Genomic DNA, 22,985 nt, shown 5'->3' with positions numbered 1-22,985 from the left:
ATTGTAGAGTTTAAGAAAAAGAAGACGACGAGAAAAGAAGTGAGGCACTCCTCCAAGGACAAAGGCTCTTAGAAGTAGCAAGTAAACTAACAACAGTTGTAAGACAAAATTCATCATATAAAAGAAAAAGGATATTGGTCGCCATTAGGGGAAAGCTCTGTCATGGTAAGTGCCTCTCCGTTGTCTCTATGTCTTTACAGCATTATTAATGAAAATAGAGATACTTCTAAATTCTAAAATAATTCTGTGATAAAAAGTCTGTGATGCCTTTGGGATGTAATTTTCTTCTTAAAGGTCCAGTCGGACAAGTTCATGTGCATGTGACTGACATGGAAATGTCTTTTTGTGGCCTTGATACTGATGAGGGAAAACTAGGATGCGATGATGCTCATAAGTTGATATTATGTTACATCTGCAATGCGCTCATTACAGTCGACCCTGCCTCTCAGGGCAGATCAATAACTCGACAGTTTCCTAAGTGCAACCGACTCAGCCGATCACCATGGGTCTAAAAAACAAATACACTTTGATAATGGGTTAGGATTAGGGGTGAAATCACCAGAGGCCTCTTGATACGATATTATCACGATACGTAATACTATACCATTAATATTATATTTTAAATGTTTTGTAATACACTGAGTATTGTAATAGATATATTGCAATGAACTGCAATTTATTAACCTTTCTACACTGTAAATTATGTCTCAAAAGGTCACTATGACACTATCAGTTTTATAATAAGATAAGATGTTCATCTCACTTCAATCATTTTTATTCCAGCAAAAATGTATTTAGTGGACTGAAAAAGAAATTCATTTTAGTATTATAGCTTCCAAAATTATTACTATTTATTATTATTATTCATGCTTACGGTTATTTGTCACTGTTTTATGACGTCATTATCTGTGGTTTTATCTTATTCTTATCGTGTCTTAGTGTTTTAAATTTAGCTTTCATTTGAATGTTTTTATTTCCTTTGTGTACAGCTTTCAGTCTGAGAGCAGCCAAACATCATTTCGTTGTTCATCTACAATGGCAAATAAGTGTCTTAAATCATAATATTTACAATCTATTTCAGAAAAAAAAACCAATACTTGCCATCCATGTATCTATACAGTACTGCCAAGCATAATATTGCAGTACTTATCCCTTATCAATTTTCTCCCCTACCCCAAGTTAGAAACGTGACAAATTAAGGACCACTTTTCAGGCTTTGACAAAATGGATCACGTGTGAGGGCAGTAAACAGAGAGACGGAGAGGAGAGGTGAGGGGTTACCAACCTGAGAACAGAGCAGCATTACGAGCTCCACCACAGACGTGCTAGACTTCATGCACACCAGACCTGCAGCACGGAGACATACAGCCGTCAGGAGGCTCGCTTTCTTTCTCTCCGAAACACACATACACACACGCACACACTCTCACACACACACACTCACACACACATCTCCGAAAGATACAAAAATATCATCAAAGAAGACACTGTAGTGTCAGTGGTTTTTGCTATTGTATACAGTCATCGTAGTCAGGTTTATAAAAAGCATGCCACAGAGAAGACAGGAACAAACAGTAGAGAGAAAGATGAGGAAGGAGAGAGTGGGATGAGGGAGGGGAAGAAGCAGGAAGTGAGGAGAGGGAGAGATCAACATTGAGACAGTGGATCACGAAAACAGGACGCCAGGAAGCAGGTGGGCAGAGGGAGGAATGCATCACATTTAGTACAATCTGTAACACCAGTAGTATTATTGCTAAAACTGAATATAATCTGAGTTAAAAAATGTTGACATTATCTAGCTAGCTGTTTAAAATAGTGCAAAATGCTGATTTCATACCTGCTTGACGAATGAGTGAAGCAGCCAGCTCAAAGACACCCACTCACTCTCAACAAATCACACAGTAACACATCCACTCGTGCACTCTCTCGTTTCTTTTTCTCCTAGTCTTTCTCACACACAAACATCGCAGTGAGGGACAGTGAATGGGGAGACTCCACAGAGAGACGCCAGTTAGAGAAAAAGGAGCCGTGTACAGCACCTGTACCTTCTATGAGCAGTTCCTGCCCATGGCTACCCAGAAGTGTCCTGGACAGGAAGGGAGCAAAGTCCACAAAAATCTCCCTCAGCAAGGGGGCCACCTTCTCCAGAGCGCGCTCCAGCTTGGTGGTGATGCTGTGGCAGGGGATAAGTGAGAGAGAGAAAAGATGAGGAGAACAGGAGTGAAGATAAAATAAGCAACATACAGGTGAGGTTAGAAGAGCATGTGAGGAAAAACTCAGGGGATTTACAATAGGTGAGAAAGGAGCGAGAGAGACATGCAAGAGGTAATGAGGAGAGCTGTGCTGGAGGACAGGAAAGCACAAGACATATTACACAGGAGAGGAGACGGGAAAGGCCAAGCTAAGAGACGTTTAATAGAAAAATAGAAAAAAAAAGTATCTGAAATGGACACACAAGACACAAAAAATGTACAGAGTTGAAGCGTGTGTAATGACTGTTTGTATGGAAGCACTATGCCTGGGTTAGTGTTGATGGTACTACAGTTTTAAGATTAATTGTTAATTAACTTAGCATTGTGGGATGGTTGAAACTTGTTTGTGCATTAGAAGCTAAACCTGCAAAAACTGTCCTTACTTTAAACAGCATTAGAAAATACTTTTTATATTGTATGTTTGCTTGCTACACATTAGTGCTTTTGTGTGTGCAGATCACGTGCTGAGTAAAACTTTTCTATGTTCAGTTTAGAAATGGAGAAAGAAAGGCAGGAAAAGTACAGCAAAGCAGACTAAAATATGGAGCCATGGCAGTGAAGTGCAAATTCGTGGTCTAATAAGTATGTGATTTCTGAAACAGACCTGGGTCACTAGTGTTTTCAAATCATAATTTTGTTTTAGAGTAGCAGATGGGTGACATTTGCTAAAGATACAATGAAGGTTAAAGGAATACTTCACACACAAAATGATCATTAGGGCACCACTTACTCACCCCATGTTACATTGAATTTGTGAAGAAAACTTTCTTTTTCTGGCATGCCTTCTAGGAATATGAATAATTCAAAAACTCAAAAATTGTTGATGAAAAGAAATAAATGGAGCCACGTCTAACATCAGCTACAACTACATCAAAACATCCTTTTACAAACTCGCACACAACTCATGCAGTATAATCCAAGTCTTATATATTCAGCTGTATGCTTACTACTCCTAAAAATGTGCATTTTCATTTAAACCTTATTATTTAAAATACTTTCTGCATATGAGTAGCTACACATCTGTGCTTGTGACTATTTAGGCAAAAGTGTATTGAATTATAAGGTTTTTGTAAAAATGCATGGATTATACTGCAGGAGTTGTTTGAGTTTGTAAAGAGATGTTTTGATATAGTTTTGTGTTGTTAAACAGGGCCCCAAATTTACTTAAATTCACAAAAAATGTTCTCAGTTTTTAGATTCTCCGTTCACCATGAAGGCACAAGAGAATAAAACAGTTTTCTCCACATATTCAATGAAACGTAGGGTGAGTAATTGATAAGCAAGTCATTTTTGAGGTAAAGTATAGCTTTAAAACACCATTTTGAGTAAAGCAAACTGCTGCTACAGGTTATTTTCAAAACAGTTTGACTCAGGTCTGATCTTGAGTTTGGGGTTAGTGTGAGGAGACGGCCATGCCAGAATTGACAGAGATTACTGTGCTAATAGTATAAATATGAGTGAGCTAGCTGTTGAAGCTGTTAGCAAAGAAGTCTGTCCATTCTCCCATGGCATTCTGGGAACATTTAGTAGTGGCTGGGCATAGCAGAGGGTGTGTGGTGGAGGTGGGGCAGAGGAGGGGAGGGGTGGGGGCATGGGGACAGGACGAGCATCTCCTTGCCTAAAACACTGTCCTGCATCTCGGGGAGCTGCCTGGAAGCCTGCCAGAGAGCTAAAAGACTTGAGCTCAGGGGGCGTCTGACCGCTGCGCAGCGCACACTGCGCCACCTCACAATAGGCACTGCAATACAAACCACACACATACAAACACACACATACAGACATGCACACTGATTAAAGAACACATGCACACGCACGCACGCAGCCTCTCACATGCGTGTGCACTGTCAGAAGCACACGTAACTGCACATATCATAACAAACTGTCTAACATGTCTAAGAAGAGAGTACATTAACAAAAATGTTACAGTACAAACTGTTACAATGTTTAACGGAATTATAGATTATTTCTTATTGCAAGTACCTAATTATTATTAACATACTGCATGTCATCTTATATTTTATTAACAAGTATCAGATGCCTATACAGAGTATGAAAACACAACTAAAACACAGATTTATGTTTATGACAATATTTAATAAGTTATTCATTCAGGACTGTTAATATTTTCATACTCTACAGTGTATTGACATAATGATAAAGGTCTATTGATTGTGACATTAAAACACAGTTGCCATGTTAGGGATGAAGAGCACCATAGTGTGGACTGAGTGAGATGTGTGGGTGGTATGCGTGCATGTGAGCAGAAAACATGTGCACGTGAGTTACCATTTTTGACTGTATGATAAAGATGGACGAAACGACAGCTCCCCAAAAGTGAAGCCAAAAACCTTGTGAATGGCCTACCCCCACAGTGGCTGACTGTAGTATAGGTCATAAACCCCGCCCCCTTCGTTTTAGCATTAGGGACATGGGCCAAACTCAAGCAGCAACCTCCGAGGCTGAGAAATGAAGCCAATGCAGAAGCGCCAAAACTGAAGTTCATCAAATGCCACTTCCAAAAAATATGTTCAGTTCTTCTGTGAAGTTTTATCACTCTGATTTATTCAGCTGTTTTTCATCTTTTTTTTTTATTATTGTTTTTATAAGTTTGGCTTTAATTATTTTTTTGACATCATAAAAAGGGGTATATGGCAATATAAATGACAGTTGTGTATCCCAAAATGTTTGTTCCTGATTAATGGCGCTGCTTGCAATTGGTTGGACAGCAGAACTCAATACTGTAGACATTTCTACTGTGCAGACTCTGGCTCCTAATGACATCACTAGGGCAAGATGGCAATGGTCGTATTTTCAGTACAGTGGGAAAAAGTGGAGACGGGTCGTCCAGCTTTATATACAGTCATTGGTTACAATAGATTGAGTACTTTTACTATAGCTTTCAGATGACTATTTTTTATCAGATATCAGCTTTAAAGAGCATCATTGGAATAAGTCCAATATTCTTTGTGGCTGATATTGCAATGTGAAACTGGTGTTTTTGTAACTTAATTTCTAGTCATTTGTCACCCAGTACAAGTCTTTTGTTTAAAAGTGATTTAATTTTTTAAACGTGTCAGAACGTTTTTTTCACCTGCTTTGCTTCTGACAATCTTAAAAAGTTAAGAGCAATGTCAGGTATGTTTTGACCTAGGCTTCAAAATACATGTGGGTGCACCCCAGCTGCTCCAAATCTAACCCTACTGTATAATATCAGTAATGACCGTGAGAGTGAGCTGCTAGTGAGGAGTCTATGGAAAGGATGAAGACCTAACTGTGAAGCGAAAGAGGGACAAGAATGGAGTGGAAAAACGACAGGCGCCCAAGAAAACAGACAAATCAACATAAAAACAAAAGCCAAAGGGAGAAAGAAAAAAAGAAAGAGCGGGAGGAGAGTGAATGGTTGAAGCGATAGAGAGCTTTGTCGTGTGGAGAGCTCTGACCTCATGTTCTCCATAGTGTCTTCTGGCATTGGCGCCACCGTCTGCACCGCTGGCAGATTCTTACTAGTCGCGCCATTCACAAACGATGAAGAAGAGGAGGAGGAAGAGGAGGCAGAGTCTGTGGCACCTAGGCAGTGAGAGAGAAGGGAAAGTGATGAGAAAAAAAAGATGGGTATTATCGTAAGATGAATCAAGTGTGACCAAGATTATTGTGCGGGGTAACAATAAGGAAAACGTATTAATGTCCCGGTCAGTTGCAACCAAATTCAATTTGGATAGTATTTCAGCTGATGTCCTTCTGCTTGTCTTCTGGTAATGGTCCCCGTTTGTGAAAATAGCTTTGCAATCAATATACAGAATCCATTCCGGGGAACAAATCCCTTCCTTGTCCATTATGCATGTATGATACAGTCCAATATGTCTGACAGGCTGACAAAGCCGTGAATACAAATCCACTCTGCCGAGTATGAAGCTGCATGGAAACAGCACTGATCTGCATGTCATTTGATGCACACTTGAGTCTTATCTTGTTATCACTTTATTATTTAATACCATGTCTGGGTCAAAGAATATCTAACACACACTCTTGTTTTCATCTGTTTATTCCTGCATAGAGAATAAAATGCGTGAATGGTACATGGTCCAACATTAAAGAGTTCACCAAATGAACTTTCTTATTCATGGCCAGAATATCTTTCACTTGCTGTGTGGTTTGCAGCTCGACTGATCTGGATCCCGCCCTTGAAATAGATTAAAACTCATCATGAAAGCATCTGCTGGCTCTTTTGGCTCAGTTTGTTTCTATTCTAGTTTGTTCTGGCTTTCAAAGGACAGCAGAGCGTGGTATCAAAGAGTTTAGTAACAAGAGAAGAAATTCGGCCCTGCTTCATGGAGCAGTCTTTGAATAGCTGGAGGCCTTTCACACAAACGCCTTCGTCATACTGCACGTGTCTGTCTGCTGCCTCTCCACTGAATAGATGCAGAGCAAAAAGTTAAGAGGGTAAAAATACCCAGAGATGTAGATTTAGTAGTTAAATGAATAGACATGGGTGTGAAGAACACACATGTTTTCACCTGCACAACATCTCAGCGTTATTTCTCACCTGTAGTGTTGATCATGCTCTTGGGTGTTGCGGTTGCGGCTGCAAAAATGTTGGGTGTGCTGCCTGCAGTAGCCGCTCCGCTAGTGGTAGGCGTGCCAACAGTGTTGACTGACAGGCTGCCAGGTGGCGGCTTTTTGACCGGAACCACGACACTCCTGTAAGAAGCGAGACACAAAGGCATCAGACAAGCCTGCACACACACTAAGCTTTAGCAAAGACTTCTCAGTGATGTCTTGGCTCTGGGTCTTGGTCAGTGTGTGATAACATCTGTGAGGATTAACTGACAGCAGTATGATGATTGTATTGGATGTTCAAGCCTGTGTGTTGTTGGTTTAAGTCTTGCACATTCTGTCTGTACTACAGTGGCTGACAAAGGCAAACATACCAAAACGCAGTCTAACAGCCCATTAGAAGAAACGTGCTGCAGCTTTAAAAGATGCACATCCAAAAACATGTACAAAAATACATTGGATTGTGCTGCAATTGAAGAAAAAAACAACATGCTGCAGAAAGATAAAACATACATTAACAGCAAACATGCTGCAAATACAGAAATAACTCAAAGTGAAAAAAAAAGTCCTTTAGAAAAATATTGCATATTCAGTCAAAACAGCAGAAGTTCCGAATGTCTGGGGGGCACTAATGAGGCACCATAAAAAGGTATGTTTCTTTTTAACATTTCGCCTTGGTCTTTCACAATATTATAAAAGTTTACATATCCCCCCCTAGAGGCCTGGAGCACTTCCCGTGCATTGACTGAGTATGCAGTGTTTCTCTGTTGCATTTGTTTTCAAGAGTGTGTGTTTTTGACTTTGCATCGTTTCTCTATGTGCAGTGTGTTTGCTGTTAATGTATTTGTTTTGGCTTTGCGCAGCATGTTTTTTTTTCATTTGCAGCAGGTTTCCATTGCTGTATTTGTCTGGGATTTTTGCATGTGTTTTTGAATTGGCATCTTCTCCTAACTGAATACAATGAATTTGGAGTTTTTTTGCCAAATGAAACTGTACTTTTCTTGTAACCCTTTACTAATTTCTTGCTCATTTTTCAGGCCAACACTGTTTAGTTGCTAATTGTCTTCACTCCATGTTTTTTTTTTTTTAATCCAGCCAATTCTTTCAGGTTTCAAGGGGTTAAGCTTAACCAGCTAATTATTGTTAGGGTCTAGGAGTGTCCTGATCGTTAATGTTTTAAAACTCAACACAGTTGAACACATCAGGGAGCTAGAATATCTATATGGGGTTTCAGCAAATCAACACCAGGAAGTATTTTCATGTCAAACAAATACAAAGGTGTCACAATAGTTGCCTCTAACAATATATAGCACAATACAATCACATTATTTCCATTTCTTTTAAGCTTCTAACTATAAGTATGGGTGTTGGGCATTTACATTTCAAAAGTATGTCTAATATAGCAGTGATTGTTTCGAGGAACCATCATATTTTTGTGTAAAAACAACTATTAAAATTCTGTTTGTAACTATGAATTTGTCATTTATTTATGTATCAAGGTTGTCTGCATGGGCTGCGGACATCTTGGAGATAGATATGGAGCCTTTCATGATCTATTATGCACACTGTCGTCAATCAATAACTTAGCTCTCAAGGACTGCCACAGAGCAGGATCAAGGAGACTAAGTGATGCACGGCAGATATAAGCAGGTCATCACTCTTTGTGAACAGGAGTCTATATGTGAACAGTTTGGACAAGAGAGAAAAATTTGAACCTCTGCTCAGACTTTATGTCCTGTCATGTCCAACAACTTTATTTTTCAGCGACAGTATCTCTCTCAAAAGATTTTAATCTGACAAGAGTATAAAATCAATGTCAAAAATGGGAAGAAGAAATTAAATCCAAAGTACCTCAGTCATGTTTTTTGACAGTGGTATCACTGCTACGAAAAACAAATGATTGGTTTTCTGTTTTTATATTGAATGCTCAAACTAAACATGCCAGCAAATGCAAGACACTATTGACAAGCTATTGTGCAGAATTCACTTTTTTTTCTTATCTCTGCATTATTGGAGTTTCACAAGAAAAAATCAATGACTGCTGGCAAGTAAAGCACATTATGTATGCTTTTAAATACTACCATCCAGAATATCAATTGATTGATTTTTGTTGTTTTTCCAAAACTGATGCACAGCATTTTGACAAATTGTGGTGTACTACAACATCAGAAAAAAAGAGTATTCGCTGCAAAATTAATTCTATGGTAGATCCACTGGGCTGCATTGACTCTGATTTTTCTGACATTCTTCTGCATCTTTTAGGTCAGGAAGTAACTGACCTGTCGAAGGAGTGGAACTGCATGGGCAGCATGGGGTGCGTCTTCAGGGCAGGGTCTGGGTGATAGGGCGTCGGCCCAGACTCTTGTCCCAAATCACCACCATCAACTGGAGCCGCCACCAAACTCTTCAGGATCTCCTGCATTTCAGAGAGAACAACCCATCTGGTGACTACAGGCCACAAAGTGTGAGGAGTTTAATGGATTTACTGATTCTTGGCTCTTTTTTTACTTAAAATAGTATCATGACTCCAAAAAAATTATGTTCAGCACTAAACTCTGAATGTACATAAATGAGAACAGTGGGCATGTTTAAGAGTACATGACCTAATATAACCTCAATAAAAGTTGCCGATGTGGAATGATCCTGTCCCTCGTCAGACTTGGCCTGAAAGAGTGAGCTGTGTATTTTCCAACCTGAAGCATATTTTGCAGTTGTTTTTGTGTTTAAATGACTAATGGGTACAATAATCTTTGAAATTCTTCCAGTATTGAGCGAGAGCGCTGCAGCAGGCCGCGATGAAACCAGCAGGGGCATGTTTGCACTGTCACTTACATCTGCTAAAAGTTTCTGTTTTTTCCACTGACAGGCTTATTATTATAAGTGTTTGACAACTTATGAAAAGAATCCCTACAGAGATACACTTTAATGTTAAAGAGTAAGATCCTTTTTGTTTAACCAACAACAGCCCCTAAATCCCCAGCAATTTTAGCAAGTATGGAGCCAGTATATTTTCAGATCTAACTGGGTAGATTACGGGTTTATTATTAACCAGAGCTTTTGATTGTTGGAACAGAGGAAAGACAAATCAAGGCAGTATTTGTGTGTTTCATTTTGTTTGTTGATTTTGAATTAAATGTATTTTTTCGATAATAAAATTACTGTTTATTTAATAGGCATCTGGAGGTTCTGATGTTTGGTTTTGGGGCTATTTTTGATTAAACTAAAAATATATTAAGCTCTATTTCTGTAGAGATACATCCATCAATTTTCAGACATGTATAATAACAATATTAGCCTGTCAGTGGCAAAAACAAGCACTTTGAATGGACGTTAATTGATGGTACCAAATGCCCATGAGTGGTTACAATAAAGCCTGTTTCAATACTGCTTTGACTTAGACCAATTTCAAAAATTCTTGTTCCCACTTGGACACAAACCATGGGCAAATTGGATCATGGATAACCAATACCATACTTACTTTTTAAAATCTGTCTCAGGTGATCCCACCAGAGTTTAAAATACAGATGTGGCTTAATCATTCAACCCATATCTGAAAGCACTCAAGGATGCGCAAGATCTCAATACTGTATTTTAAATGCAAACGCTTTTCCTGACCAGATTTATTATCTCTTTGAGCAAATTTTAGCATATCTTGACACAAGCAGCCAGGTCTGAAAGGACGTCGCACAGGCCCACCTTGACATTGATGCCTTTGTTTGTTTGGCTGATGCTGGAGATGGACGAGGGCGGGGCTTGGCTGGAGTTGGGGTTGGAACTGGGGTTGTGCGGAGAATCCAGGAGGCTCTCCTGTGACCTCCTCACGTCAGACAGACTACACAACAGATCTGTGCCTCCTCCCCCGCCTCCTCCCCCCATGTCTCTGTCTCTGTCTCTGTCCGTCTCTCTCCCCACCAGGCCGAGGCCAAGACCCAGACCCATCTCCGAGCCATTCAGGGATCCGGCCACGTGGCCCTCCTCACCGATGCCAGAGTCTGTGTGGGGGAGGCCGGCTCTGGGTGAGTCGTCAACGGGGGTTGGGGTCTGTTTGTCTCGGTCGGAGAAGGCTGTGGATGGGTGCTCTGGAGGAATGAAAGAGTTTCTTTTTATAAAATGCATTGCCGAGAAATTCCACAACATATTGTGTTTTTTATTCATTCTCAGCCATTTCATCATGCTTGTAAGCTTTATCCCTCTGTCAAGTTATATCTTTCTTTCTTCTTCTTCTCTTTCATCCTCTAATTATCTCACGCTCTGACAAAGGTATTATTGTTTGCCTGAAGCCTGTATTCACTATACAAATGCTACAATGATGAGTCACCACCAGCTCATCCAAGATTTCTCTCCAACATTGAGGGTATTGCAGTAAAAGAAAAAGGAGTGTCACCTGTACTGGTTGGGGAGTTGATCTCATGGCGGATGCTTCTCCCCGATAGGCTGGTGGACCTACCAATCTCTCGCTGGGGTTCCAAAATGTCCCGGTACTTAGACACCATCAGAACTGAGATAAAGTAGACGACTGCCAGTGCCAGAAACTGAGCCTGCTTACTGTCATCCTACAACAAAATAACACACACACACACAGATTTATTCAGTGTAAAAACAGCACTCAAACACATATACAGGTGTTTTTTCTTTGAACTTTTACCTACACAGGGATTCTGTGAACACTTAAAATACGCATAAACACGTGCTTACCACGTCTCTAAAAACCACAGCTCGAAGACGGTTGATGTCTACATCCTGCAGGAGTCTGTCTGGATCCTGCTAAATATAGAGGGCAGGGTGTAAAATGTGGTGCATCATACAAATGCATGTCTCCATGTCAGATCCTGAGTCTTGTGAGTAGGATATGCATTTGATTCATGTGTGTATGCATGTGCGTGATACCTTGCTGGTGGTGGAGGCACTGTGGAGGCTGTCCTGCGACTTGCTGCTGGTTAAGGAGGACTTGCAGCTGCGGTCTCTCTGTCTCTGCCTGCACTCCAGACAGTTCCTCACTGCAACGCAGCACACTGGTGGACACAGTAGAGAACATGTAAGTATTTTATACTGGAAGGCCTACATAAATGTATTTCTTTTAAGGATATGTACATTTGATTCAAGACCAATACCACAAAATGAAAATGCAATATAAAGCTATTACACAAATAGGGCCTGTATTAGGGAAGTAGGTGCATAAATGAAAAGATGGAATTTAATAGTTTAACAGTTCGTATTGCAAAATATTATCCTTTTTAAGTGACTGTGAGCACATCTATTGCATTGCACACTCATTTGAGGTCATCTTTAATCTCGTAACTAATCGGCTGTCGTTCTGATAACGGTTTAGCGTCTGGGGGCAGCAGCCAATATTGTAGCCAGTGGATATCTGGATAATGAATATCCAGGCAAAGATGTAATCTTTTGTGCAGCAGTCATTGTTAACAGTCCAATTAGCATCTTGAGATGTGAAAACAGAGTTTAAGTTGATTATGGTTCATTTCTACAAACAGATATATGCATATGGATGGAGATATATTATTTAAAAAGCGAATAAAAAGCTAAATCATAATCAGACGATAGCCAATGGGTTCTGAGATTGCATTCCACCCAATGCCCTTTGCCTCCTCTACTTTTCACATGGACTGTATACCTGAATACAACCAAAGCTGGCTCAAACCTGATTGGCCAATACTACTCAGGCTACAGACTTTTTTTTTTATACCAAAATCTTGTCCTGCGTCCTACAAATTCTGAACACATATGCAGCTATCTGTTTATAAAGATTAAGTTGTCCTAAATATCATTTTTCAACTGGTGGAAAATGTTCTTTCCCTGTGAATAATAGTGCTGAATTAAATAGTTAATATTTAATTAATTGGCTGATTGACAGAAGGTTAATATGCAACAATTTCCTACGTCGTTTATTATCATAAATTACATATGTGTGTCTGCTTTTCTTTGTTGTATATCATTCTAATTTCAATATCCTTGGGTTTTGAACTCTTAGACAAAAAAGAAAGAAAATTTAAAGATGTCCCCTTGGGCTCTAGCGAATTATGAATGTTTTTGCATTTTTTTGACATCTTAGACAAAGCATTTCATCAAAAGAATGATTAACTGGTTAATATTAATGAAAATAATTGTTAGAAGCAGCACCACTCAACAAGGCAATCCATGAACTTGTATGATATACCAACTCCATACTCAGAACTGTAGTAAAACTTTGGTCAGGACTGAATAAAATGAAGTATCACACACCCAGGCGAAGGCATTGCCTCATCAGCCCTCCTGACGACATGTTCTTCTCAGCTTCAATCTCACTGAAGTTGAGAGAGCTGGCAAACACCAGTACGTCCACCATGGCCATGAGACGAGACAGGAAGGTGACCGCTGTCTCTGACGACATGCCTTGTGTCGCCTCGATGTTCTCCAACTCCGTCTGAGAAAGGGAGGATAAATACACACACGCTTGCCAGTTAATTAGTGAAAAACCAGCATGTAAACACAATAAACTGGAGGCCCTCTCACTGGAAAGATGGTGAGAAAATGTATTATCCTCTTTTTTTTTTTTTTTATTATTAAATACCAGAAGTAACCTTTAGAAAATGTATGATCATCACCTCTCACATGAGCATGACCACAACAGTCATAGATGTTTGCACCAGCAAACAAGAAAATTTGAGTATCATGCTGGTTAGGTGAAATACATACTTGAATGATGAAATCTGGCAACATGAGGTGTTCTACACAACACACAGGAAGTACAGCCTGATGACACACAGGTAATGGCAACAGTGGGATCGTGACAGTAGCAGTGTGGCCCAGTATTTGTGCACAGACAGGTGAAGCTCGCCTAGAGTTTATAGCATAAAAAATAAACAGTCCCCTCATGTTGACACCAATCCGAATTCCCATATGCTCTGTATGTTCTATATTGGAAATAAATCTGGAGGCAGCAAAGCAGGGGTTAAAACTTGCAACCAAACCAAGTGTGTGGTTTGCTGCATCTCTGCTTCAGTAAGCAGGATGTGCAGGGCTGTGGAGAGTTGACAAAGTGCAAGCATCTTGAGGCTTGTCAGAGCAAGTGAGCACAGACATTTGGGGAAGAACAGACACACAAGGGGAGGACAGAAGGGCTTTGGGTTGGTGCTCTTAGCTCTTCTGGTGATGGTGGGACTCTCAGGCTCTTTACGCACCTCTCCCCCTGCGCCTCCTCCCCCTGGAACAGGGGTCACCTCCTCTCCCTTTGACCCTCTCTGGGGTCCGGCTCCTCCTGCCTTCTTTAGTGTTGATACAAATGGGACAGGCTTAGCAGATGCAACCCCCAAGGACTTCTGGAAATCTCTCATGCTTTTTTTCATAAAACATCTATTTTCACCTCCAAAAATATCTTCTCCTTAATGTCGATCCACCCCCTGGCTTTTTCTATCCCCCTTATTTGTATAATATTCTAACAGCACTTGAATATTACACAAAGTGTATCTACTTCAGTATATCTAGTTCAATTAACTTAAAGAACTAGATACGCTGAGGCTGAGAGGTCAATGCATACCCACAACAGATACAAACAGTATAAGGGGGGAGTACTGATTAGCAGCAAAGAAGCACAACAAATAGAAACACTATGGATGTCAGACAAGCAAGGTTTAGTGTCAGTCACAATGGTAAATAAACCAGAACAAAGTATTAGTAGAATAGAAAGAGAGAAGGAAACTGCAACTTACAGTGTTGGCACTACTCTTAGAACTCTGCACATGCAAAAACAGACAAAAACAGAGACAAAAAAGACGAGAAAATACACAGAATACATGTAACACAGAGAGGAAAAAAAAAGAAAAAGAAAGATGATTAAAATAAATAGATTATCAAACTATCAAATTAAATAGATTGTTATTGGATTAGAACAAAGATTAAATAAAATACTGTGCAAGAAGTGTTAGATTGACAGTTAAATATATGGAGATACAGATGAGAAGAATCCTGAAAATGTTCTTGAAAGTGTAATTAGTTTACCCATTTTTAAATTTGAGGCCAAAGTTAACAGAACTTTTTGATAGTAGAAAATTCAACCCGTAAGACTTATAAAGTCATTTTGGATCTATCATGATTTTATAGGTTAAGAAAAGTTACAAAATATGACACATGACAAATTCTTTAACATATTAAATTGGGCTGGGTATTAGTACTCAACATTTTTAAGGTTTTTAGTTAAAAATAAGAAAGTACCAAGCAGTATTTAAACTTATTCAGTCATGATAAGAAGATCCAGGAAAAAATGACTATTTGTATGTTTTTTTCTCGCAGCCAATCACCACAAGCCTTCTTTGATTTAATGCAATGCAACATGTGACTGGCCCACTACAGCAGCAGCTCAAACCCCCATACAGTCTGTGGTGTGGTAAAGTATTTGATGTCTTTATTTGTACAGTTATTTTATAAATACTTTAAAAATTTGAACACTTTCTAAATGTATTTTTGTAAAAACCATTTGGATGGGGAGTGGTGGTGGCATTTTGCACAACTTTATGCTTCCGTTCTGATGATGAGTAAAGAATAAAAAAGAAATTATTAAATGAAGTACTCTATCGGAAGGTATTACTTAAAGGGTACTGGTATTTGTACTGGTATAGTCAAGCCCTTCTATTCAATAATGCAAGATCAACGCTGCCCTGAGCATGGAGAGGGACATGTTCCTCAAAGTCTGTGATTGGCCTTAGCAGCTTAGTTACAGGCACACGTGTATGTTGCAGCTGTTGACCTGCAGTTCTCCCTCCTACCACAGAGGGGCAGAGTAGAGCCACTTACAGAAGGGGAGGTGGCAGCAGACAGGAGAGGCAGGATGCCTCCACAGGCGATGATGATGTTGTCCACCATCTGAGAAATGAGGTGGATCGTGTTGTGGACGAAGATGATGTTCTCGTTGCTGTTCACAAAATCCATCACCGACTTGGTGGAGTGGCTGAAATGGAAAATAAGAGTGAGATGGATGATACAAAAATAATAGGAAGAAGACATCAAAGTTAACACGTCAGTTTTTAGATATATCCTCAGTCTAATCTAAATTTAAATATACGTGTGCGCAAAACAGATGCACCGAAAATAAGCCATGAGTGCTAGTCGTAGTGGTTTATGGGATAAAGATCTTGTCGAGGTTTGACCCAAAGTACAGGTTGGTTTACATGCACCACCCTAACTCACCTCCTCCACACATGCACGTCAGTCTCCAGAGCGAACAGCAGGTCAGTGAGCAACCTCTGGTGCATGGGAGACCACTTGAATTCTGGGATGCGGAACATTGTTGTGCGCGGGCCAGGGCTGAACTGCCGGCGCTGCTCCTCCGTCATGGGCATGCCCCTGAAACCCAGATCAACGCGTAGGTCCCGCTCCAGCTGAGCTGCGGTACGGCCATGGAGGGCCTGCGACATGGTGGGGGCAAAGATTCGTTCAGCCGGCAGAGGACTTTCAGTACATTTCTCACTAGTCAGACTCGGCATACACACAGTTCTGAAATTCAATTTCATAATAGAAACCACAGAAGACTCTGTGGGACTTCTGTACTCCCTCATTTATTAGAGAATTAGTTCATGTGTGGGCAGTCTCTTGGCTATTCTGGTGAGACAAAATGTCCATGGCTGAGCTTTTTACGCTAATCAGCACACGCAGATAATCGCATTGGGGCAGCCGTGGCCTAAGGTTATATATATAAGCTTATATATATAACCTTAGGCGTGTGTATATATATATATATATATATATATATATATATATACACATACATACATACACATATACACACACACACACACACAAACAGAAGCCACAGGGGGCCAATGAAGTTAATATAAATACAGGTACAAACATAGAAATAACAATGAACTTAATAAATAGAACCAAAATGCTGGGGTGTGTCTTCATGACACTCTAATCATCATCGAGGATGTGAAAAATATTTAAAACAAAAACAAAAACACCCACATAAATTCACCATAAACAAATGAAGGACGTACAGGTGTAATTCTAGCTTTTCCATTTTTTTCCCCAAAAAACTTGTCTTGTTGCAGTCTAATAGCAAAAGTAATCCTTTCATTTCATGTCATCCAATCATCACCTGTAGATATTGCTGGTTTTAGCCACTTTCTAAATATGGCTTTCCCGACTATAGCGCTTAGGATCCTAAATAGATATCCCTCATGAGAAGCAACATGTATCTCTATATTTTTTTTTCATATAAAGTAGAGTTAAAAAATGATTTAAAATACAGTATGGACTGTAGCTGCATGAAACCATCACAGCAGGTACAACTGCAGCCAACAATCAGTCAAATCAGAGTGACCCTGCAACTTCAAGACTTGTGCGAACAACGTGAACACACCTGAGTAGTCGCAGTAGTTTGGATCTTCTTTGTGTCCTTGTCTTTCCCATCATCTGACCTCTCTGTATCCGAGGTGGTGCTGGCTGTGTCTCCCCCAGTCTTAAGCCCCGCAACCTCTCCCTCTGCTCCGGATGTGCCCTCTCCCTCAGGGAAATCTGGTCTAGAGGCTCCCTGAATCTGGGCTTGGCTCTCTGCCTCAGCAATCGAACTGATGTCAGCAAGAGGGCTCTGGATCTTGAAGGGCCCGTCCTCTGGAAGTTCCCCAGAAGTGTGGCTCTGGGTCTGTGTTAAATCAGAGCCGCAGCTGGTCATGTGGGCCAGCAAGCTGAGGTCATCACTGGCGCTGGTGGTGGAGTGAGCCGGGACTGGGCCGGATGGAGTGGGCTGGTCTGGACTCGGCAATACAAGGGGGTCTGTGGCCGCCAGAGCTGGGAGCAGCTTCTCGTCAACCTGGAAGAGATAGAGGGCGCAATAAAGAAAAGAAAAGAACATAACAACATTAAGAGTGTAGAAAAACTATGAGGTTTATCCTCGATCAGCAGGGGAATACGTGGCTCCACAGCATCAAATACAAAAAACGGACATTGTAGAGATTTAGGGTGATATTGAGTATTCTTGCTATTTCTGTGAATTAGAAGAAGAAACAATTTGACATTTGTTTTATAACTGTATGTAAACCAGAATATTTTGGGCAGATGTTCAACTTTATGGAATAAGGTCAAATGGACAAACAATTCAATTGCAGGAAAAATATATTTGTAAGTATTTCATAAGCCATGAAATGGAGAAAGATATCTTTTTTTTTGTGCAATTGCTTTTTTTTTTTTTTTACAAGGACTTAAACATTACGGCACCAAAATAAGAGGCCTTTAGAACAAAAAGGCAGTTTTTGAAAAAAATCACATGAAATTAAAACATTATTTTGATTTTGTATTGCTCTTTATTATTTATGTTAATTTTTGTATTTTCTTTTCTTTATTTTTTTCTGTATACATGTAACCCCCTGGCATGTTAATTTTGTTGTATGACTGTCAATAAGGACTTCAAAATAAACAAACAAACCAACAAAAATATGTGGCTCCACAGACTTTAGATAATAACAGACAATAATCTTCATATCACATCCTACCTTGCTGAAGAGAAATCCATTGTTGCTCGGGACACTGTCCTTCTCGTCAGCCAGTGTGATGAGCGGACCCATGTTCCCATCATCCTCCAGGCTGACTCCCGAAAGCCCCAGACTCGACCCCATCCCAACCCCTGAGACTGGCGTGTCATCTTTAGGCGCCAGATTCCCATTTAGGTTTTGAACAACAGCACAGTATGCACTGTCCAGGAGAGAATCCACCTCCACCAGAGGTCCGTTCTCTATTCCTCCCCCACCTCCTCCACCCACACCTCCGCCAAGGCCTTCTGGAGACAAGTCCAGGTCATCCAGCTTCACTTCCGTAGCCTCTACTTTCTCTGCTTTAATGTCCACCAACAGGTCGTGGACCTCCACCCTCACCCCTGGACCAGCGCTCTGTTCCCCAGGTGTCAGGGCTTCTCCGTTGGGTCTCTTCACAGCGCCTTCTGCGAGGAGATTGCGTGAGTCTCCTCCAGCCCCCTCACTGTACTCAGCCTCACTCTCAGGTGTCTGTGTCTGGGAGTTGTCGTCGATCTCCAGGTTGCCGTTGACCACAGGGGCGGGCGTAGCGGAAAGTCCAGAGATGGTGGACACAGAACCTTTCTTTCCCTTCTTCATGTTTTCCTCCTCCTGGCGCTGATACTCTTCGTACATCTTAGCCAAGTACTCTTTATGGGCTTCGTAGGTCACCTGTGACAGTTGGTGGGGATATAATTGGTTGTGTGATCAGAACAGAAGCACTGAAAAAAGTTAACCTTCACATCAAGAACTTGTTCACCAGGTGGTCCTTACAGACTTCATAGATCAAATGTACCAAAGGCTGCACGGATAAAACTGAGACACTAGCCTAACAGAGCCATTAGACCTTCATCCATGATGTCCCCTTGCTGTTGCACTGCCATGAGAAAATGGGTGAGTGAAATTCCCACCAATGAACAGTGAACAGAGAGGTGATCAGTTATTGAAAATGATATCCATGATGATAAATAAGCCAGCATGGTACTCCCTCTGTGCCTACGGGTCAAGTATGATTAACGATAGTCAATATGTAAAAATCAATAAGGCTTTATTCAACATAAGCCCTCTGAAACCTGGAGGGACATCACTTTTCATGTGCTGCATTCAAACACCTTTGACATGTATTTAAACCTCTGGAGACTGAGCAAATGCGTGCCATTCGTTTCAAAAACATGGGGAAAAGGCAGCTAGCAACTTAATATTCCATTACCTGCAAAAATATAATTATATTACATATATAAACGTTACAGAATTCTTATTTTTTTAGGCACTTTTTCAAGTCTTTTTTTGTTTGTTTTGGTTATTAATCTAGTTATTTATTAATTTTAACTAAAATTTTAACTTTTTTACCAATTTTCATGTAATTTTCTTGTACTTTTTACCAATTTCTTGCTAATTTTTGGGTTATCTCTTTTCATGTTTTTATTAAAGAAATAAAGCCCACTTGAACAAATAAACAAATAAAAACAAAAGAAATAATTCTGTTTCTGAAATTTGGAGAAAATGTCTTGATTTGTTTTTTATTTTAAGTGTTTTAAAACTAACACCATAATTACATCTTTTTCTGTCTTTTTTTGTAAAAAGACATATTTACAGTCTGTCTCAACATTATGCATGTTCATAAATCAGAGTCAGGTCTCTGTGGCTATACATCTAATGTTACTGATGAAACTGATTTCTTTTTTCCTCGTTTGAATCAGTTACGATGCTGCCCAAATGCTGTGTTATAACATTAACTTGAACTTTAGCTTTTGAGAACAACCACGACGGCTGCAGTTGATGTTGAACTTTCTGTTGAAGTACTATTTTTAAATTTTGATGACAAAAACACAGCGCTCATCCACAGACAAACTGATGCAACACCATCACAGCTCATCTCTACAAGCTGGAGTCTGTTTACATTCTTCTGTTGCTCAGAGTTACGTCACATGTTTGGTCGCTCTGAGTGGTTGTAGATGCATCCAATACCATCCAGAGGCATTTTTTATCAACAGCTGTTGAAAATGCCCCTTGGAAACCAAAAATGAACTGAAAAGTCCCAGATTAACGCAGACGCCAGGCTATTACTTAAACTCTGCTTCTCTGGAATTTAGTCACATCTCAAATTGGCTTTTACCTCTACGGGATTTATTCATATCTGTTTGTTGATTGTAAATGCAAAATGGTGAGTCTACAGAGAAGCATTTGGTCTTTGATATTTAAATTGCACATTTCGACTTCACCTTTGAGTGTGCGATGGACAGGGTGTCAACCCAGACCCTCCATCCTCCCCATTCATATTTGATGGCGTGGTAAAGCAGGATCCTAAAGATGTTGTACACCATCTCGGTTATTTTCTGCTCCTCTGGGTTCTTGGGGTTTATGTATCCGAGGGAGAACATCCAGTCCTGCCACACAGAGCACTGCAGCAGGCAGCTGGGACAAAACACAAACACTGTGAGTTGGGCAGCAGTGTGAGCTTATTATCAAAATGTAACAATCAGTGTAAGAAGCAAAAGACATGTAACAAAAGAAATGCAAGTCCCGTCATTTACGTGCTCTTACCGCCGGTTTTCTCGGCTGTTACTGAAGAGCTTGATCATGTCGGAGAGAAAGAGTCTTCTGACTTCCATCAGCTCTGCACTTGGAGAGGAGTTCTTCAGGAGGGTGGCCACTACCTTTAGAATCACTGTGTGGGAGGTAAAAATCAAAAAATGGGTAGAGGAAGCGGAAGAAGAAAGAGATAATTGTGTAAGAAAAGAAAGTCGTCAAAAAGAGTTTTGAATGAGAGAAAAAATGTGAAGGACAAGAGAGTGAGAGACAGATCAATAAGTGGGAGATGGCAGCGGTGTCGGCTTCTGAAATGAGCCTTTGTTGTTTGTTTACTCGCATTAAAACAACACTGTATTATTGGCAGACCAAAGAACACAGAGAGACAGGCAGAAGTGGGCTACAGTGCTTTTGTACTTACTGGGATTCTGGATTTTGACGGTAGAGTCGGGCTCAGGGTGGGGTTTGTGAACCACCTGAGTGCAAACCTGCTCTGTCAGAATCTGTACACACAGAGGAGTTAACAGACGTCAATTAAATAAGAATATCACTTAAATTCTGACAACTTACAGACAGAAAGGGCATCACTTCATGCACGTTGCTATAGTAATGCCTCATGTTAATGAGCCAATCACCTACCTCATACAGAGTGTTGTAGGTGGTGACAGAGACAGTGTTGGTGTGCATCATCAGCCTCTCCCCCAGCAGTGTGAACAGACTGTGTGTGTGCATGATCTCTACCTTCCTCCTGCAGGGAAACACAGACACACACAGCTTGCCGTTCATTACTGACTTTATGACAGTTGAAGTTGACATTGATTGTCACTGCCCTGATGACAGTCTGATATTGGCAAGTGGCACCATGTGGCCCTGTCAGTTATGATGGGACTAAGGAGGACAAGAACTGAATACCAACAAGAGAAATTAAGGAGAGACATTAACGAACGGCAACACTGCAGGCGTCGCTGGGGCAACGTTTGTATGGCTGCAAATTATTAACTTTGATGATTAACCTTGCCAGTGGGTGAAAATTGTGTCTCTAAGAGGCTTTTAGCTTAAGATGCTCAGAATAACTTTTAAAAAATTGAATTAAGGGAATAATGCTCAGAGCTTCTGTGTATTTTTTGTTTGTGATCAAGGTCATCACAAATAAGAAAAAAGTTTTATCATATATATTCCTAACAAATCATTTAACTTCCATAATCACATTTTAAACTAGTTTATTGTGGATGTTTTTGACATACAGCCCCAGCCCCCTTTGTCTTTTTGAGCAAGTAAAGTGAAAAAAAGCAACCAGAAGATATAAAACTGAGGGCAGGATAGCATACTTCACACAGAAATAAATGCATTATGTCTATGAATCCACTCATAATCAGGCAGCAAAATCTCATCCATCATAGCTCATGTTGCTCTGTTGATGCACCTGTGATTCCGTATGGTGAATAATTTGGTTCAAAATAAAATGCGGTTATCAGTAATTACATTTAGGACGAACCCTAGTGTCTTCTTTTGGTCTACAAATGTATTTAATTTTGCAATACATATACTTACATAAGCAAAATTTTACAGTTTAGTTCCTTTCTATATTCTATAAGGGTTTTACAGAGGCATTTATTCAGACATAATTCATAGCCTGATTTATATAACATTTTATTTCCAAAAACCATGGCAAGAATTTATATTTTTATGGCTATTGACAGTATTTCCTGATTCAGTGCTGAGAAGAAACATCCAAACTTCCCTCTGTAAGAACTCTGTACCTGACTTTATCCAATTTAAGATTTTTTTTCTGGAAATACATGCAAATCATCTGACATTTTGCTTCATATGCCTGTTTTACGTGTACATACGTATGCATGTTTATATGTGTTTATGCAGTATAATTTTGCACTAGGTAAACTATCTAGTGGTTTGAATTGTGATAACAGTTCAATGGCTCTGTGTTTGTCATAGAGCCAGAATTTTTTTAATTATAGACATAGAAAGATGCTCACGTATCAGCACGTAGAAGAGACATACAAACTTCCCTCTGTAAGANTATGCCTGTTTTACGTGTACATACGTATGCATGTTTATATGTGTTTATGCAGTATAATTTTGCACTAGGTAAACTATCTAGTGGTTTGAATTGTGATAACAGTTCAATGGCTCT

The 22,985-nt window shown here is 40.0% G+C and overlaps 1 protein-coding gene across 1 annotated transcript in view; it reads right to left on the bottom strand.

The window, feature by feature from the left end:
• The window catches only part of LOC121952349 (neurobeachin-like), a 117,986-nt gene that overhangs the window by 19,574 nt on the left and 75,427 nt on the right, over positions 1-22,985 (bottom strand). Inside the window, exons 18-38 of the mRNA XM_042498966.1 lie at positions 21,473-21,581; positions 21,255-21,336; positions 20,849-20,972; positions 20,527-20,719; positions 18,290-18,976; positions 17,161-17,610; positions 15,987-16,204; positions 15,594-15,747; positions 14,513-14,536; positions 13,985-14,068; positions 13,047-13,227; positions 11,694-11,818; positions 11,502-11,570; positions 11,191-11,359; positions 10,503-10,885; positions 9,086-9,222; positions 6,796-6,950; positions 5,693-5,819; positions 3,871-3,990; positions 2,046-2,173; positions 1,286-1,347 (exon numbers count right to left, since the gene is read on the bottom strand). Coding sequence (XP_042354900.1) covers positions 1,286-1,347; positions 2,046-2,173; positions 3,871-3,990; positions 5,693-5,819; positions 6,796-6,950; positions 9,086-9,222; positions 10,503-10,885; positions 11,191-11,359; positions 11,502-11,570; positions 11,694-11,818; positions 13,047-13,227; positions 13,985-14,068; positions 14,513-14,536; positions 15,594-15,747; positions 15,987-16,204; positions 17,161-17,610; positions 18,290-18,976; positions 20,527-20,719; positions 20,849-20,972; positions 21,255-21,336; positions 21,473-21,581 — 3,781 coding nt within the window. The remainder of the gene's footprint in view (positions 1-1,285; positions 1,348-2,045; positions 2,174-3,870; positions 3,991-5,692; positions 5,820-6,795; positions 6,951-9,085; positions 9,223-10,502; positions 10,886-11,190; positions 11,360-11,501; positions 11,571-11,693; positions 11,819-13,046; positions 13,228-13,984; positions 14,069-14,512; positions 14,537-15,593; positions 15,748-15,986; positions 16,205-17,160; positions 17,611-18,289; positions 18,977-20,526; positions 20,720-20,848; positions 20,973-21,254; positions 21,337-21,472; positions 21,582-22,985) is intronic.

This window comes from Plectropomus leopardus, chromosome 13 (assembly GCF_008729295.1).
Source record: "Plectropomus leopardus isolate mb chromosome 13, YSFRI_Pleo_2.0, whole genome shotgun sequence".
Lineage (NCBI taxonomy): Eukaryota > Metazoa > Chordata > Actinopteri > Perciformes > Serranidae > Plectropomus > Plectropomus leopardus.
Note: the sequence above shows the minus strand (reverse complement) of the source record. Positions and strands in the feature narration are given on the sequence as shown.